General features: G+C 33.9%; 1 protein-coding gene across 1 annotated transcript in view; it reads right to left on the reverse strand.

Moving 5' to 3' along the window:
• UBASH3A (ubiquitin associated and SH3 domain containing A) overlaps window positions 1–19040 on the reverse strand; it is a 94066-nt gene extending 75026 nt beyond the window's left edge. The window contains exons 1-3 of the mRNA XM_074300568.1: window positions 18810–19040; window positions 15828–15881; window positions 4173–4359 (exon numbers count right to left, since the gene is read on the reverse strand). Coding sequence (XP_074156669.1) covers window positions 4173–4359; window positions 15828–15881; window positions 18810–18922 — 354 coding nt within the window. The 5' untranslated portion in view covers window positions 18923–19040. The remainder of the gene's footprint in view (window positions 1–4172; window positions 4360–15827; window positions 15882–18809) is intronic.
• Between the last annotated feature and the right edge of the window lie 1566 nt (window positions 19041–20606).

Here is a 20606-nt window from a genome sequence, read left to right on the forward strand (position 1 = left end):
TCCACTAATACAACTCTCATTCTAGTTCAGGTTCTTATCACCTGGATTATTTCAAAAGGTTTCTAATTAATCACCCATCTCAAGTCTGCCCACTGCAATCCTGCCTCCACACTGTTCTCTAAGTGAGTTTCCTAAAGTATAGTTCTGAATCCCTCCCACCAGTTCTCTATTAGCTCCAAAATAAAATGTAAAATGCTCTGTTTGGTATTGAAACTTCTTTATAACCTCATCTCTCCCTCTATTTCTAGTCTTTTTGTATTTTATTCTCCACATATTCTAAGATCCAGATATTTGCCTACTTGCTATTTTTCAAACATTACAATCAATATCATCTGATGCCTTTGTAAGGGTTAATCAACATATCTCCAGTGTTCTATCTTTTCATTTAAGCTTTTTATGTTCCCTGGTTTCTTTCAAGACTCACATCAAATTCTACTTTCTGTAGGTTTTTTGCAGTCCTCTTAATAATGCTGTCCTCTCTGAGATTACCTTCCATCTACTCTATATATATCTTATTTGTACTTAATCATTTCCATGTTATCTCCCTCATTAGAATGTCATCATGTAAATTTAGGGCACAATTAAGGTGAAAAGGACAAAGTGACAATGAGATAGATTTTATTGATATTTGAACCCAAGTGTTGCCTAAGAAAAGTACAGCAATTCAGTGAAGCAGAGTTGAACATGGTTCAAATGAGTAATAGGATGTGTTCTCTGGTCAAATATACAGAATTGCTGGGAGTCTAGATTTTGATTGGATTTTTAGACAAAAAGTTTGCCATTGCATCTGTCCTGTTGATAGTAGTAGTGATGGCCCCAGGGAAGATGAACCAGTAACAAAATGGAAGAGGGTCTAAAAAATTTAATTAGGAAGGGCTACTTAGGTTAAAGAAGGTGTAAATATAATAATGCCACATCAACAATTTGCAGAAGTGTCAGCAGACAGATAATTCTAACCAGAACATTATTCAGATTAAGTCCCAATCATACAGGAGTTGTGTAATAGAATCGACAGTGCTGGGAAAGTAGAACTACAGACTTTTCTGGCTATTCCATTGTAAGCATCTTTAGGGCAGCAACAGTTTTCCCTTTTGTATTTTTAGTACTTAGCACAGTACCTGGAATATAATAAGCATTTAATAAATACATATTTCCTGATTGATTGATCTGCTAGGTAAATGGGGATGCTGAATCATAAGATTACATGTTAAGGAATTCATTTCCTTGTTATGGATCCACTCAAAGTTTATTATAGTGAAATCTAAATATAATTTAGAACCTAAGTTTCCACATATATGGGTCAAAGATTCACCCACATTCCGAAGCAGTGCTCAAGATAATACTATTCTTTACACTCTAAATGACTATAATAGCATACATTTATATAGCATTATATATATATATGTACTAGGCATGGTGCTGAGACATTTAGAAATGTCATATAATTTGATCTCTGGGAAGTATTATTATCCTTGCTTAACTGATAATTAAATTGAAGCAAAATAGGGGTTATGACTTAGTAGATTGAAGGAAAGGTCCATCTCACTATGGTAAAAGTGGTATGCAGTCTAATGCAAACCATACCACAGAATGTCAGCAGCAGTATTGGCATCTTCCAGGAGTCCTAGATCACAAATAGTAAAAAGAGAGAGGGAGGTAACAGGGAACACTTTAATGGCACTGATGTAAGACTCAGTTGCATTGTGAGGGTGAGGAGAAGTACTAGTACTCTACAGGATTCCCTCACAGAGATGCAGAGTCTCTGGTGACAGTTCCAGGGTGGAAAAGAGTGCTAGTGACTCACAAACCAGAGCAGAGGTTAGGAAATATGACCATAACTCTCCTTTTATCATACCATCATGGACAAACTGAAAGCTTATGGATTCTCAGAAGTAGTTCCGAAAATAGTAGTATGAAAAACCTGAAACTTGGGATAGTACTTCCTCATCTTGGAAGCAGAGTCCAACTTTCACATAGTTAAAAATCAAGAAACTAGCTAGAAAAATGAGAATACAACAACAACAAAAATAATATGACTATAGAAAGTTACTATGGTGGCAGGAAAATTAAACCATAAACTCAGAAGACAATAAACAACTATATGTAAAGTGCCAAAGAAAAATGCAAATTGGATTCAGTCCCCCTCCTTACCCCCTCCCTCAAAGAATTTCTGGAAGAGCTTAAAAAGGATTTTAAAAGCCAAATAAGAGAGGTAGAGGAAAAACTGGGAAAGAAATGAGAGTGATACCAAAAAAAAAAAAAAACAACCATGAAAAGAACAATAGTTTGGCAATGCGGTTAAAAAAATACTAGAGAAAATAACATCTTAAAAATAGAATAAGGCAAATGACTTAAGAAAAGGCATAAATTCACTAAAGTAAAAATGCTTTAAAAGGCAGAATTGGCCAAATGTAAAATGATGTAAAAAAAATTTCACTGAATAAAAGAATTTAAAAAGTAGAATTGTCTAAATGGAAAAGGAGGGTCAAAAGCTCATTGAAAAAAAAATAATTTCTTAAAAATTAGAAGTGGGAGCTAATAACTTCACAAAATATAAAGGAACAACAAAAGAAAATCAAATTAATTAAACATTAGAAGGAAATCTGAAATTTCAATAAATTGTATACAGAGAAACAGTTAAAATGTGATACTAAGAACACATTTGCACAGTGAGGATATTTTAGGAAAATAAACAGGCCAGTATAGCAAGTAATCTATGAATTTTCCATTCCTTTGATTCAAAAAATGTATCAGATCAAAGAAAGAAAGTAAATGAGAAAGAAAACAAAATGCAAGCGAACAACAACAAAAAGAGTTGAGAATGTTATGTTGTGATCCACATTCACTTCCATAGTCCTCTCTCTAGGTGTAGATGGCTCTCTTCATCACAAGATCATTGGAACTGGCATCAATCATCTCATTGTTGGAAAGAGTCATGATCATCAGAATTGATCATCATATAATATTGATATTGTCGTGTACAATGATCTCCTGATTCTGCTCATTTCACTTAGCATCAGTTCATGTAAGTCTCTCCAGTCCTCTCTAAAATCATCCTCCTGATCATTTCTTATAGAAGAATAATATTGAATAGTGTTTCTCTTCCCATAAGAGTTTGGAGACCTATTAAGGTAAGCTATCGACCTCTTCACAATCTCAGAGCAGGTTAGAGATCAGACAAAAGATGCACACAGCATGATAGCATATAGATGGCCAAATGGAAGGCCTATTGCCTCTCCTAGACTTCTATAGAAATCTGGAGATCAGATAGGAGTTGGACTCTGTTAGCTAGAAATATGTTGGCTTTTCTGTTACAAGAGATCTCATCACACTAAGGAAGAAACAAGGTCAGATGGAAGCTCCCTTGCTTCTCCTCTCCAGTTTCTAGATGATAATGCTCTCTGATTCTTTATCCAAAACCTCTGAGAAAGAGATAGCACAATAAAGTTTAAGGTGGACCCGTGGAAAGGGTGAATATCATTTGAAGTGATATATCATAGTTAAGGGCCTAAAAAGGAGTCTACAGTATGGATTCAGGGAAAGTTTCTAAATAGAGAAGATTAGCCCTTGATAATGCACTTTGGAACAAAGCTCTATCCCCTAATCCTGTTATGATTCTGTGTATAATAGAGAAGATTTGTAGTCCTGCCAATTCTGAAGGAATCTTGAAACTATAATCTTGAAATGTTCACTTTCCATACAGCTGTTCCTATTCCTTTTGGGCATGTAAACAATAGAATCTCTGTTCTTGAGATTACAATTGAATCAGAGTAGGGTGTAGATCAGGGAAATGTATAAATAGCTACAACAAATTAAATATAATCTAGTGAGTAAGAGAGGTTTAAAGAACTGACATTAGTAACTTACAAAGGGAAATAATCACTTCTTATTAGAGAAGACTTCATAAAGAAAGGGGTATCTCATCTGAGCCTTATGGGATAATATGGGGGGAATGTTAGACAATGTGTGCAAATACTCATAGATAGGAAGAAGCAAGACAAGTCATAGAACTTTTACTATTACTAGTATTCCAACTTGGCTAATACAGAGAGCAAGTAAAGCAGAGTAGTAAGAAAAAAGGTATAAAAAAAGAAGTTAGAACCATATCATGGAAATCCTTTAAAGCTAAGTTAGGGAATTGGTATTTTGAGAAATTAAAGAAATTGTCTTACCGTGAAGAAGTCACAGAGTGTCACATGGGGGAAAATTTCATGTGCTCTATTTTTGCCACACTGGCGTTTGCTTTCTCTCCAAAATTCCTGTAGGTTTTCTAATAGAGGTCCAGTGGGGCACAGGTAGAGGGCATATTCTTGAGGGATTGGATCATCTAAAGAAGGATCATTGTAATGAAAATGCAACCTGTAAGGAAGAATTGAACTTTCACATGTTAGAAAGAGATCTCTTCCCTCTGACTGATGCAAAACCAAAAGAAAAGAAATAAAAATTTGGCTCTCAGACTGGCTCTAAATATTCTAATAGCTCCTTCACATTTTTGGTCACTTGAGGTGTCATCTGGAAGTTATTTGTTTCTTAAATTTTGCTGATATTTTGATTCTTACATTGCCAGAGTTTTCTGAAGAGTATTTTTTCTTCCCTCTCCCAGAGAATCATCCCACATTATAAAGAGTATTTTTTTTGTGGGAGGAAAAAGAAAATCAGCAAAATTGATCAATATGTTGAAAAAGTCTGAAAAACAAGTGAATGTGAAACAACTGTTGAATTCCTATCTCTATGAGTTGGTTGGTTGATGGTATCATCTTATATGTCTTCATTTGAGTTCTATTTGATCTTTATAATTTTGTTACATTTATTTTTGTCATTTTTTTCAAGTGTGTTTTTTTCTTTTATCTTGTTGTAGTTACTGAATATATTGTTTTCTTGGTTCTATTTATTTCACTCTATTCTGTATCACTGTATGCATATGTATACACATATATTTCTTTGTATTCAGCACACATATAATTTCTTTTAGCACACCAATATTCCATAATATTCATCTACCACAATTTGTTTAGCTGAACAATGACTTTCTAATTCTTTGCTAGCACAAAAACGGTGTTATAAACATTTTGGAATATATAGGAACTTTTTATTTTTAATCAATGGCTTCATTGTATTATTATTAGCTCAATAATAGAATCTTTGACTTAAAGGGTATGAGTATTTTAGTCACTTTATTTGTGTAACTCTATACTGCTTTCCAAAATGGCTGGTACCAAATCCACAGATCTTCTAACAATATATTCATGTGCCATCCTCTACTATCTCCCTTCTAAAATGACAGTTCTCATTTTGGGGGTCATTTATTTATTTATTTAGCCAATTTTCAGAGTGAGGGGAAACTTCAGGCTTCTTTTAACTTGTATTTTTCTTATTATTAGCGATTTGGAATATTTTTCATGTGGTTCTAGATAATTTACAATTCTTTTGAGAACCATTTTTTCAGATCCCTATTAGATCATTTATCTAATGGTGAATGGCTATTACTATTATATATATTCAATATATATTTGGACACCAAACCCTTATAAGAGAAATATAGTACAAAGATTTTTTTCCCATTCAATTATTCTCTTTTTATCCTTTGCTTTATTGTCTATGGTTTTCTTTCATCATAATATAATTTTCTTGTTTATCATTTTTCTTTTTTTACTTTTTGAATGCTTGTTTTTACCCATCTGATAACATGAAGGCAGATTTGCTTCTTTTGGCTTCACTTGATACATAGTCATCCCTGATCCCCCCATCCTGATATGATAAATATGGAAATACGTTTAGAAGAATTTCATGTGTTTAACCTATATTGTATTACTTGCTGTCCGGGGGAGGGGGAAGGAAGGTAGAGAGGGAGAAAAACTTCAAACACAAGGTTTTGCAAAGGGAATGGTGAAAACTATCTTTGCATACAGTTTGAAAAATAAAGGGCTATTATAAAAAAAAAAAAATTAAATCTATATAGCATGATGATCTATAGCAGTTACTTTAATGTTAATTAAAGTTTGCTTTGTTTCTACTGGCTCTCTTTCCTTTATCCCTTATCCTCCTTTCTCATTTATTACCCCTTTGGGATTTTGTTTATTAGTTCCTTTTATTCTTCTGCTTTTTTATGGTTATAAAATTCTTCCCCCTCTTTTTCGCTCTCAAGTCAAATTGATTCTCTCTTCCAGTATTCTTTTTCAACTAATCTTGAAACATGAAAAAAAAATTAGTCCGCATCTTTTACAGAAAAAGATTTCTCTCACTCTTTATTATGCTTCTCTATCTCCTCCAAAACATCATTTGTTGAGTTATGACTACCATAATCATTTAGTCTTTTTTTTTTTTTTTTGCATTCCTCATGTAATTAGAACTTTCAGAGTACCCCTCCTAAATTCTCCCTCTAGGTATCTCCTGTTACTGCTTTGTAGAATTTACCCTCCATATTTCCCTATTCCAATTTCCAAATTCACAAAATAATGCCTATTTTTGCAGTTGTCAGAGAGACTCTGCTTCATAATAGGGCCCTTCCCCTACCACATCCCTAATTATACAGTCTACCACTGATCTATACCATTTCCTGTTTATCTTTTTTTCTTTTTGACATTTGCTTCAAAATTCCACCTCCTCTGTGTCCAGGCCCTCTCATTCCCCTAGATAACATTTGCTGCAGGGGTTTTCAATCTCCACCAATATGGGGGTGAATAGATTTTTCCAGCACAAAATTCCTTAGATCACATTTGGTATAAGGTTGTCATTTCCTTTTACAGAGGATCTATGATCACAGTTCATACACACTGATTGATTCATCAGTGGAATCCCCTCCCATTACCAAGTAAAATCTCTTTCCTTTCTCCCATTCTTCTAATGCTTCCCTCCTCAACCATTTTCTGGCAGATTCTCCTCTTTCTGAAACTACAGAATATTTCCTTCAATACTAGCCTTTGATTCAAACCCAAAAATCAAAGACTCTTCTCTAACCTGTTTCCTTTCCTTCCTTTCATATACTTTCCCAAGTTTCAATTTAGTCCTACCAAAATATATTACCTGTAGGGAAGGTGTCACCAGGTTCTAACTGTAATAGCCCTTGAATGTTTCTTCAGTATCTATCAGATTTCCACCTTCAACCCTGATTCCTTGTATACATCAAAAAAAAAAAAAAAAAAAAAAAAAAAAATCTCTTAGTTCTTCCCACTGTCATTCTGTTGTTATAGTTGACCTTTCTTTATTCATTTGTTCACTTAAGTTGTTTGGGGTGTTCAAGAAGCAAATAATCTCTTTGGTTCTGTTTTTTTTTTTTTTTTCTTTTTAAAAATGTTTCAGATTCTTTATTATTAAATGTCCATTTCTTTTTTTTCCTTCTATGGTTAAGCTCAGATTTTCAGCGATGTTCACCCTGGCCTGCATCCTGAACTTCATTACTTTTTGGATGACATTATTCCATTTGCTACTACATTGTCTAGAGGGTGCAAAATAGTCTTGTATTATTTAAATATTCTTTCCATTTATATTATAAGCCTGTAAAACCAGCAGAACCTGGAATCAGGTCAACTACTTTGTAAAGAAAAGAAAGTCAGTACCAGGACAGACAATCCTGTAGCAATCTTATTGTGATATAATCTTTCTCTTGATCCCTCACAGAACTTATTTCAAAGTAGAATTGTTAAACTGATCCACTGTGTGTCTTAGATTTTGTAGCTTTTTTTTTTTTTTTTTTTTTTTTTCCTTCTGGAAGTGATCTATGAATTCTTTCAAGTGGAATTTCATTTTTTATGTTCAGGAGTTCTGGATATTTTAGATCACTTGTTTTGTGCTTGCAGAGGGAATAGTTTTTCTTTTAATGTCATTGCTTTATGTTTTTCTTCTAGATTATCCTTACATTCACAGTTGATTGTTTTCTGTTTTGTGTCTTTGGTGACCCTTGTCATTGCATATTTCATTTTTCTATTCTATCCATTCTTTTTGCTGTGTATGCCATAAATTCTGCATTGATCATTCTCATTCCTCTTTTGAATCCTCAGCAACAGCATATTATGTTTCAATATTTTCCTCAAATTTTACAGGTTTTCAACAAAGTTGAATTTTTTTTTTTTATTGTATAGATGCCATTCATCTATGCTTGAACTTGTTTATTAAATCTGGAGGCCATATTTCCTTCTGTTAATACTTTTCCTGTTGATATATCTGTTTTTTATGGTCTTTGAATTTTCTTCTTCCTGTATCAATATCTTTGATATTTCCCCCACCCACCCATTTTCCCTATTACTCACTTTATGACTCTCTTCTCATAGTGGTTCTTTTGGGGGCTGGATCTCAAAGTGTCTTAGTAACTAACACTAAGTAGCTCAAGGTTTACCAGCTTAGGTCTTTGTTCCAGCTGACTTCATGGTCAGAAGTGGCTCCTGCTGGATACTGTGCTCTTTACCTCAAGCTTAATGGAGTGCTGCATATAGCCTCCCACACATGATCTTCTATCTTGTTGCTCTGTCCTGCTCCCTTTATTCGTTAGTTCTTTAGCCCAGTACCAACAGCATAGATCTTTACAAAGCAATTGCTACAAGACTGGCTATCTTGGTACTGGCTCTCCTGTCTTTATAAAGTAGTTGGCTTGGCTCCAGGTTCTGCTGGTTTTATAGGCTTGTTGACTCCCACATTGAAGTTCAGAGCTTTGCAGCATTAGAGTTATAGGATTGGAAGCTTTAGTTGGCATTTGCTTTGAAGAAGCCATGGTCACATGTCTATCTGTCATGAGCAGGGCAAATTTCCATAGCCAGGATCTTCAGTGAACTTGAAAGGAAAAGGAGGAACTTGGATTTTATTGTAAGTCTTTGTCCTTCAGTCTATTAGTTAGTTAGTCTCACTATTAGTAGTGTGGGAGGTGAAAGAGGATTGCTGAGTAAGTTCAGGATCAGTGAGCATCAATTCATTTTTTAAAACATTATTTTAAATTCTGGATGTCTTATTAAAGCAGATTTAACTCAAGTACCTATAGGTTCTCTCATTTATGCCGATAACTTATTCATGACTAAAATATAAACCACTTTCTTTGTCTTTGTTTTAATAATAAATTTATCACCAGAGCAAAGCAAAGTGGCTCTCACAAAACAGATTTAGTAAACTCCCATGAAACTAGGCCATGAGTTTTCACATTTGTAATGATATTAATTTCTTCTCCACCCAGTCCTTTAAAAAAGAAACTTAAGATTACATAACTATGGAATGTTGTAAGATCACATAATTTAGATCTGGGACTTTAAGGATCCTTTGATCCATTCCTCTCAATTAGACAAATAAGGAAACTAAATTTCAGGGAAATGAAGTGACTTGCCTGTTTGTACAGTGAGTTAGCAAATCAAATATTGATAGGTAAATACTTTTGCCCAACCCTACTCTCAAGTAATGAAAGAGTCAAGAATAGGCAACACGAAATTGCTACTGTGACTTGCAAGGATGATGTTTACTTGCTTCCTAGTCCTTTTTTGATCTTGATTTTTGATTTTATTGGTGTAAGCAACTCAGTTTCCTAAATCCTCTCTGCCAATGCAAATCAATAACTCTTGTTAATCTAATCTTAGAAAGTTGCCTGGGACATAAAAGATGAAATGAATTGCCCAGGATCACAAAGCCAGTCTCTTTCAAAGGCAGTATTTGAGTTCACTTCTACTATAGTCAGTTTCTTGCCTCCTGACATTAATTAGTGTCTGATTTGCTTAACAATCCTAAGAAAAAAAGGGTAAAAGAAATGATTACTGCATCTCCAAAAGTCTTCTGAACTCACTGGGCAACTTTGGAAAGTCATTTCACCTATCTTGGCCCAAATTTTCTTGGTTAACAAGATTATATTCCTGAGGATGGCTCAGTTCTGATGTTCTCTGACTTTTTGAAGTTAATCTTTTCATCTTTTCCCATTTTAGTACTAACTTTCTCAGGCTTGCTACCTTATTGACTGGTGGCTGCAAATGATTGACAATGGTGCCAGACTTCAAGAAAAGAATAATTCTTTAATTCTTTTTTTACAATTAATGTTTTTGTACACATTGGCACTATTTTAAGCATATTCTCTAATTTTGACTTGCACAAAATAAGCATAATTTATAATTGATATTTAAAAGATAATTTTAGGAATATGATTTTGATTGAACAAATATTAATGAAGCACTTACTACATGATGTGGGAGAAAATAAAAATGAATAAAATACTAAACTAGTTTAGAATCTAGTAAAAGTGAAAGAAGTCTATATAAATAATTTGAGTTAGAAAATTATTAAATGCACAATGGAACCATGGAGGTAAATATAGGTCCATGCTTAAGTACTTATTACTAATTAAATAGACTAAATACTAAATATTTAAGAACCCTCAAGGTTAATTCAGAACTTGAGGATGCCAAACCATGGACCAAGTTCTTTTTAGAGTATAGAAAAGTTTGTCTTAAAAAAAAAAAAAATTATTTGGCCCTTAAAATTACTCCTGATGTCATCGAACAGACTACTTTCTTTCTGACAAACAAATGAGAAGATATAAACAATAGTCACCCAGAATTATGGTTATATATAACCTGTATTACTGGAGGGACTATCCAAATCAATTAAATGTCATTCTAATATTTGAGAACTGGAAACTAGACACAACCTGCAATCACCTGCAAAATCACCTGCAAAAAGCAAGAGCATTTTTCTGGGGACTTGAGGGGTAAATTTAAGTAGATACCATATCTAGAAACTAGAAAAGTTTCTGCCAAATAAACTGGCATCATCAAATTAAATAAACATTTGCTAAGTATCTACTATATGAAGAAAAAGTATATATGACATTGTTCTAGTTCTCATGGAGTTCATATTTAGTAGTACCTTAATGAAGTCAAGGGGGAAGCAAGGTGGCACAATGGATTGAGAGCTGTTCGTGGAATGAGAAAGACTCCTCTTCATGAGTTCTAATCTGGCCTCTCACATTTACTAGCTGTGTGACTCTGGCCAAGTCACTTAACCTTGTTTTTCTCAGTTTCCTCATCTATAAAATGAATTAGTAGAAAGAAAAGGGCAAACCACTTCAATATCATTGTCAATAAATGTAAAGTCTGGGCAAGTTCCCTGGAGGTCTCAGGATCAGAGTTAGGAATCATAAAAGTTCTTGGTCTTTAGGGGAAGAAGCAGGCAAACTGCCAGGAGTTTTGCCAGACATCTTTTCTGGATTCTGGAGTCTAGAATCTCCACCTTTCTCCTCCTGTAGCCAAGTGAAGTCACCCTCTAATCCTTGCCTACTATTATCTTAACATCAAACATTGAGCCCCAGTGGTGAGAAGATTCATTTTCCCAAACATATGCTAATAGTGTCATTGTCTGGTCATATAGATAATTAGCCTTAAGTCCTCGGTTGTCTGATTCAAGTACACCTTTTCATAGTTTCAACCCTTTACAAAGAAAACTCCAACTGGGGTCATGAAGAATTAGACAGAACTGAAAATGACTGAAAAAAAGTGGTTCTATTATGTCCTTATGATCTTAAGAATTGAAAGAATAGAGATAAACACATGGTAGGGATGGAGAAGAAGAGGAAGTAAAAATGATGTTAGAGAAAATTATCTCACGTAATCAGAGTATAAAAGTACAAGTGAACATCTATCTAGGGGCCGATACTTGAACCTCATTCTTATATGAACTGGTCAAAAAGAAAATGTGCACGCACACACAGTTGGGTAAAGAAATATCTTTGAATCAAGAGGGAAGTTGGATGAAAATGGAAAATGAATAAGAGATATTAGTTCTAAGCAAAACAAATTTTAAGCATGTAAAAATATTTATAGTTCTTTTTGAAGTAACAAATAATGGAAATCTGGATGAAAGTCCATAAATTGGGGAATAAAAAAGTTATGATATAGAAATGTGATGAAAATCTATTTATGTTGAATTATTTTAGCATAATGATAAGCATTGATTCCAGAAGACTAGTGATAAAACATAATATCCATCTCCTGATAGAGAGGTGAAAGGGTCAATATAACACTAATTTTTTTTTGACATGGCCAATGTGAAAATTAATTTTGATTGACAAACTTTTAATGGTTTTGGGTTTCTTTTTTGGAGGGTGTCATTTGGGAGGATTTGATATGAGAGGGTAACAAAGCAGATTTTGCCTAATTAAAGCAAATAAAAATATTTTTAAAAGAAAAAAAAATTTCCATTCTTACTTCAGCACATGAGAGTAAGTAGGCACTTGAGAATATTTATTGACTGACTCATTTAGGGACTGCAGGAATGAGGGTGCTATCAATGTGAAATCCAAGAGTATAGTTCATTTCCAGAATGAGGAGTCAGGAGTAGATCCTCAAGAGGAATAAAGACATATCTTATGCAGAATTTTTTCTTAAAGTAGAGCTTCATAGAGGAACCAGCCAATTACTTCAGCTATAGAGCACTAACAAGTCAGAGTGATATTCTGACTTGTAGCTTCTGACCTCAGCATAGGATGTAAGACTCAAGGGGAACATTGGCTGTACTCAGAATAACATATGGGCCAGAAGAGTAGCAGTCTTCCAGACTGAGTCCCCGTGTGCTATGGGTCCCAATATTAATGGCTGGCAGAAAGATATGAGGGCTCCACTGAGAGAAGGAGGCTCTAGGAGAGCAGAGAACAGAATTGAACCCAGTGCCAAAAGTACCTCAGTAGAAGAAGCAGTATCCATATGGATAGTAGCAAAAGGCAGAACAATTGTCAATTATTGTTTATTGTAATCTAATACTGATTGGCCCTTCCATGTTGCTGCCAGAAGAATCCCCAGTAAGGACTTGGAGGGAACAATGAATGACATTATTGGGAGTCTTGCTTTCTGGTAACAAGGAGAGAACTTTTCTATCTAGCTCTCACAGAAGAAAGGAGGAAGTCTCTCAGAAACCTGTCATAGCGGGTAAATTTCATATTTGGTCCCCTTCATACCATGTACTCAGAAGGGAGGAGGAAGTGCTACCTGGTTGGCCAGGGAACACTAAAGGGCATATCACAAGGAAACCTCCCTCACCCATGATAAGGATTGGTAATTTAGGATTAAATTGTTATCTATAATGTCCAGTTTGAATGATTTAACTACCTCCTAATTGGCAGGTTTCCTTTTTTCAGAAATGATTTGGACTTTTCTTATGAAGTCTTTGGCAAGGTTAAAGAATGGGATTATTGTGATACTTTGCTTTTTCTGATATATAGGAAGTAAAAATTTCTTTTTAAAAATTATTGTGGGCACTAGTGATGCTCTTATTGCTGTTGCTGGCTATCATTTTTATTTTAATGGTAGGAAATCTCCATGTCCTTCAAATTGTTCTCATTGTACAAATTGTACCATTTTAGAAGATTGTATTATCTTATTGTTTTGATTTTTAAAAGAATTATCTAAAATTTATTAATCTTTTCCTTCATTGTTATTTTTGTTCAATCATTTTTCAGTAGTGTCCATTGTTCAGTAGAGGCCCTTTATGGCCTCAATTGGGGTTTTCTTGGCAAGATAATAGAGTGATTAGCTATTTTCTTTTCCAGCTCATTTTATTAATGAGGATTAAGTGATTTTCCCAGAGTCACCCAGCTACTAAATGTTTGAGGTCAGATTTGAACTCCTAAAGATGAATATTCCTGACTCAAGGAGTGGCACTGTGTTATCTAATTGCTCAATTTTATGTTAGAACTGTTTTAAGATTATTTTAGTGGTGGAAGACCTTTTTCAATATTTTTGGGACCATAACTCCAAAGTCTTACTTATAGTAAGAGCAGCATTTGTTTTCTGTAAACTTATTTGGTTTCACTATAAGGTGGCAGAAAGGCTGTTTTGGGGATTATCATTACTTTCAATTCTTTTAAACATGAAAAACATAGTGTATGGGACATTAATGTTGGAGATTTGGTAGATTTTCTAGTGATCAAGGAAAACTAATGCCTTTTTGATAATGTGAACAACTGTCATGGAAAAAATGAAATGTTTAGGGAATATACATTTTATCTGAAAATGTTTTAACTTTAAAGTTATAATCTTTTGATTCCTTATTTTTAAATTATTGAATTTTATGATTTAAAAGTATCATTACATGATTTCAGAAGGACCTGGAGAGACTTACATGAACTGATGCTGAGTGAAATGAGCAGGACCAGGAGATCATTATATACTTCAACAAAAATACTATATGATGATCAATTCTGATGGAGGTGGCCCTCTCCAACAATGAGATGAACCAAATCAGTTCCAATAGAGCAGTAATGAACTGAACCAGCTACATCTAGCTAAAGAACTCTGGGAGTTGACTATGAACCACTACATAGAATTCCCAAAACCTATATTTTTGTCTGCCTGCATTTTTGACTTCCTTCACAGGCTAATTGTACACTATTCTAATTCTTTTTGCATAGCAAAATAACTGTTTGGTTATGTATACATATATTGTATTTAACTTATACTTTCACATATTTAACATGTATTAGTTAACCTGCCATCTGGGGGAAGGGGTGGGGGGAAGTAAGGGAAAAGTTGAAACAAAAAGTTTTGCAATTGTCAATGCTGGAAAATTGTCTATGCATAAAATTTTGTTAAAAAAAAAAAAAGTATCATTACATTCTAACCACAAACCTCAATCACTGGAGTATGCTGACTTGGGTCTGAGCAACAGAGACTCGGAATAATTTTGTTACATTTTTCTTATTAGTGATTTGTAGATTGCTTTTCTATAATGATTTATTCTTTTGAAACCTTTTCATAACCTGTTTCAACTTATCTATTATATAAAAAATCTGTTGTATATTTGTCTCTCTTTTCTTTATTTTAGTTTTAGTTTTTTATTTCTGTGATTTGATTGAAAGATAATTTTTTTCACTTGTTAGTTTTTTCTTTTTAGTCTATGTTGACTTTGCTCATGTAAAATCTTTTAAATCTGAAATAATTGAACTTTTCTATATTCTAATCAATTCATTTCTTGTGTAGTTAAATTTTAAAAGAATTCCTCCCCTAGCCATTTCTATGAAACATATCTTCTCCTGTTGTCTACTTTAAAAGAAAAAAAATGTGATCAATTATATTAGTGTTATACTCTTTCGAAACTTATTGTGGTATGCAGCATAAATTTTTTGCCAAAATGCTTTCCAGTTTTCCCAGAAGTTCAAGTTAAATTTCTCAATAAATTATATTTTGGAGTTTATTAGTTACTGCATTAGTGTGTATTAAGCCCCCACCCACTCCCAGTTCTTACTCATCTAGTCTATTCCCTAATTCACTTTTCTATTTTAAAAACAGGTATTAAATATTTTAAAAATTAATTTTTATTTTCATGTCTAGATTCTCTCTAACCTCCTCCAACTATTGAATAAACAAGAAAAACAAAACCCAATACATGTATAGTCAAATAAAACAATTTCTCACATTAGCACATTCATATATGTGACTTTTAATAAAAGAGAGGAGAGAATATTGTAGTCTACCCACTACCCAGAATTCCTTCCCCCACTATCTCTGGTTCTCTACAAGATATATTCTTGTTTCTCTGTGTTTATAGTAGTAATTAATTTTTACATCTCTAGTTGACATAATTTATATGACCTCTGTACCCAGATGGCTCTAGAGAAGAAAGTGAGGCAGATGACTTTGAACAGCCCTCCCTCACTTAAATCCATTTTACTTGCATGTAATGGCATCTCTTCCCTGATGTCACAGTTCTCTTCAAGAATGAAGGACAAATAGCAACAACTTCTGAACACATAGCCTAACACTGTGCAATTGAGTTCAATAATATTATGTTAAAAGATAGAAGTTCTGGCCTGGGGGGGAGGGGGGAAGAACCATTTGAATTGCCATAAACGCAACACAAAATCCAAATTTACTCACCATTCTGATGCCTCTTCTATTGTCCTTCTTCCTGTGGCTGCCAATGCTTTTTGTCTGGAAAAGATAACATAGAATAGAGCTGAAGATTTAAAGGCACACAGCTGAGAAGGAAAATAAGAAACATCCTTATGATCTTTTATAGTTGTTACCAAGTCTTTTAAAGACACAAGCAAAAGGAAATCGGAAATTATTTATTTATCAAATGTAGTCCCCAACTAAATTAAAAAATCCAGAAAATAAGATGGATATAAATGACAACTATGATCTCCTTTGTTCTTAAAGAGCTTATCTGTTCATTATTTTTAGAGTAATATAGCTTTTAAATACTCTATAATCATTCCCATTAATTATTGAACTTAAATAGAGAAAATTAATAAGAATTATAAAATATGTGACAAAAAATGAGAGGCACAAAAGATGGAGAATCATAGACTAAAAAAACACTGTGATAATTTAAACTCATCTAAACTTACACATATATGCTCACATATATATGTTTTATAATATTTAATGTATAGTACTTGTTTATGTAATAAATGTGATATAGATTGATAGATTAAAGGTAGTATGGAAGTGACGATGATTAATTAAGATGTTTCTTACTATAAAGAACCTAAATTCCAAAGTGGATTCATTATTATAAAAGCCTATATAATTATGATTCCAAGAATTGATTGATTTTCTACCTAAATTTTTTTTTTTTGGTAAAAACTCCTAAAAATGTGCCCATTATATCTATAGAGTTATTTTGTTAAAAAAGAGAAATATTGCTTCAGAAATAACAACATGTAGCTATCATTAATAACATTTTGACCTGACACTGAAAGCTCTTGAAAAGCAAATGGGGCTTACACCAATAAATATTCCAAAAATATCCCAAGTTTTTCTTTAGGAAATTCAATTGCTGAATGAATTACAAAGCTCTTTTCTAACTCTGAAAACTCATATAATTTTTTCTAGTCAGAGGAATGGATGTAGATACTGGTCTAAAATGACACATACCTTCTGAACTAATGTCAGATCATACTTCTAGGAGAATTTGGGTTGGATTTATTTTCCAGGAAACTATGACAATCTCTAGTTATTACAAATCAATTTTTCCAAATTCTGGCTAGAATATACAGTGAGAGAAGGATGATAACGTATACATGGTTAGAAAACCATGGCAGATTGGTTGTGAAGTTCTTTAAAGGCTAATCATTATGCATGTGATATGGTTAGATTTGTGCTTTCAAAAATTCACTTTGGCAGCTGGGTAAAGAATGCACTGGACTGGGCATAGATTTAAGATAGGGAGACTAATTTAGTTTTTGTCTAAGCCAGAGATGATGAGGACCTGCACCAGGATAACAGCTACCTGAGTAGAGATAAAGATATATGTGAGAATCTCTGAGGAGCTCAAAAGGAAATATTTTGCAATTAATTGGATGGGGTAAAAAGGGTGGGTGAGAGAGGGATAAAAAATGTGCAATAACATGAAGGATAACTAGAACAGTGATAGAAATATTGGCAGAAAGAAGAAATTTCAGAAAAGGGGTGGTTTTGGGGGAAAGATGAGATTTATTTGGACAAGAGTTTGAGATGTTAAATATTTTTATGTTTTCTGCAATAAATATTTTGAACTCTATTTTTATGAAGATGCTTATTAAATTTGAGATGGACTTTAAAGAATGAGATATAACAGTTGGACGTGAGCAAGTGTGAATGTTTTGCTGGAAGTAAGGGAGAAAGGTACAATGGAATGGAAAGATAAATGCTCATATAAATAAATACTAAATCATTTGTTCATTAAAATGGGGATGACTTTTGGTTAGGGTCAAACAGCTGTGGGATGTCAGGCAAAATTTGAACCCCAGGCCTTTCTTACTCCAAGTTAATATTCTATCCGCCACACAATGATGCCTCTTTTTAAGGCACAAGTCAGGATATTTGCTGAGGTACAGAAACAGGTCATCTAGGTTAGAAACTCTTATTTGTTGAATTATACTACCCTAACTAACAACCAAAACAAAAATAAGAGACTTATTTGTTGTATAAATGAGAAATGACTTTCAAATGTTTATTGAAATAAATTACTTCTTTTACCATGCTATTTAGCATAGTCCCATACTCAAATAAAAAACAATTTTTTGATGATTAAAATAATAATGAAATTTAGTTTAGGGAGAGAAATGTGAGCATGAAAGATTATTTCATTCAAATTGCCCTGTTTTAATGGTAAGATTTAATTTAAAAAATTATCCTCAACCAAAACTCAGACTCTCTTTGGGCTTAAAGGTTCAATATTTATCCTGGTAATTATGGACCTGAAAACATATAGTTCTAACAAATCTTAAAGTCAGTTTAACATAGAAAACCTTAATCTAAATGAATCACATGGTAGCCAATAAATAATTAATTATTGATAATAACAGTGCCTCAGTTTTTTCCCCTGCAAAATGGAGAATAATAAATTGTAACTTTTCAACGGAAAACATATTGACATGGCAGAAGATAAAAGAATCCAAGAAACATATGATAGATTCATCATTCACAAGTAAACATAGCCATATACAAACCTATTTACTACTTTACCTTGATAGTTAATAAAAATTGGCATTTCAAAAACTGCTGAAACATAGACAGTCAAGAAATTGTTTATTAATTGATCCCAGGATTCCTTTTCACACACAAACCTTCTTTATGATAATTTTCATTAAGCAAAATATTTCTGTAAAGTAATGAACTAGCTGGAGCATGTATTGAAAATATTTACCTCCAAAAAAAGTGAAAGGATTTTTTTTTTTTTTTAAAGAAATGAAGAATCTACTCTTCAGTTAAACTTCGGGAGGAAGAATTTCAAGCTTGAGATATAAGCCGAGAATGAGAGAGTGGTAGTAACAGATGCCTCTAGCTTGCATTTCAAAGAGCTCAAAGTTACAAGTTCTTCTAGGCAAACTTTCAGGCATATCAAAAGCAAAATTTCTGAAAAATAGTACTCACGCAGTATGTGCTGGGAACCCCATAGCCAGAAGTGCTTCCAAAAAAGGGAAGGTCATTTGGTCCTTAAGCTTCTTAGAGATCTTTGTATAGAGTTGAGTTTCTTTAGCAGCCATGCTTTGCTACTTCAAGTTAAATAGGTATACCATATAGACAAAAATCAATATATTTAGTTTTACAAGAGAAGAGAGGTTGAGGTTGTTAATACCAAACCCTACATCTACTTGTGATCTCTCTGACAAAGCTGACATCCTGTTTGCAGGATAGTGGTTTCCTCTAAGTTATATGAATTCTTTTTTTTTTTTTTCTTTCCTACTACATGCTTTACTTGAACAAGTCTATAGAGACTCTAGCTGTTCAGTCACACCCATGCTGGGGAACCCTATTTGGAAGAAAGACAACTGAATGGTTATAGTAATCATTTTAGATTTCTTTGTCTCTTGCATGTTTATAGTATGACTTTTTTGGGGGGAAAGTGACTTTTTTGGGGGGGAAAGTCATCTCATAGCCAGTTGATTTAAATTGGCCTGGCTAGAATGAAAATAAACATCAATTCCCCACAGATGAAACAAATTTGATGTCTGAGATTCAATCTCTTATTAAATATATTTTCTTTTTTATGAATTACTTTTTTTTTTTTTTTTCTGAAGCAGTTGGGGTTAAGTGACTTGCTCAGGGTCACACAGCTAGGAAGTGTTAAGTGTCTGAGGCCAGATTTGAACTCAGGTCCTCCTGACTTCAGGGCTGATGCTCTCTCCACTGTGCCACTTAGCTGCCCCATGAGTTACTTTTACTTTTAAGAGAGATTGAATTTATGGTTATTGCATATCACCTTAGAAGTTAACATTATGGCATGGATCCAAGATGGCAATACATTAAGAAATACAGTAAGATCCCTCCTATCCCCAAACTCTTTCAAACAGATCAAGAAAATGCACCAAAGTCTTCATTAGAAATCCTAGAAAAAGTCATGGTGGATCTTTTATATACCTCAAGGAAGCATAGAAGATACAGAGAGTTCTGTGGACTCTGGTACAAAATCTGATCAGAACCTCAATGTACAGAGCATGCAGTACAGAGAAAGGCAATAGATTAGTCAAAAAGCATCTCCAGATCCAAGGCCCTAAGTTTGTGGAGGGTGTGAGAACAGGTGTTAAATGTCATGTTTGTTACATCCTACACGGTTACAAGTCAAAGACTCAGAGGCACATGAGGATACCACATGGTGGTATTCTAGGTTAAGGAATAGTTACAGGCCTTAAGCTAGGTTCTAAAAGGAGAAATTTTAGAAGTAAGCAACAGCTGGGTGGCTTTGACTGCAGGAGCTTAGCAGCATTTCAGGCCCATATTCTAGACCTGCCTGAAATCCACAGAAGATTAACTAGGGCAGGAATCCCAGACTAAAGGGAAGCCTATAGTTGTCATTCTGAACCAGCAGAGCTTTCTAGCTTGGTGATAATGGCTGAATTCTATGTAGTTGTCTATTATTTCTCAGATCTAAACACAGTTCAAGGACTTGTAGAGCTCAAATCAGGATGGTCAGCAATTATGCTTTGTCCTGGATCATACCACTTTGAAAGCTCTGAAACTGATGAGGTTTAGTGCAGGACAGAGAGTTGTGGGAACCCCTTCTGGTTGGTGCAGATCCAACATGAAAGAATTCACAAACCTGAAAAGTTAGGCTGGCAAAAGTTTATTGGCACTGAGAAGTCAGCTTTTGCTAGGAGGCTGACTTCCTTTAGTGGCAAGGTCCTGACAGAGAAGTAAAGGTGTAGCAGAGAAATCCTGGCAGAGAGAGTG

The sequence above is a fragment of the Sminthopsis crassicaudata genome, chromosome 3 (assembly GCF_048593235.1).
Source record: "Sminthopsis crassicaudata isolate SCR6 chromosome 3, ASM4859323v1, whole genome shotgun sequence".
Taxonomy (NCBI): domain Eukaryota; kingdom Metazoa; phylum Chordata; class Mammalia; order Dasyuromorphia; family Dasyuridae; genus Sminthopsis; species Sminthopsis crassicaudata.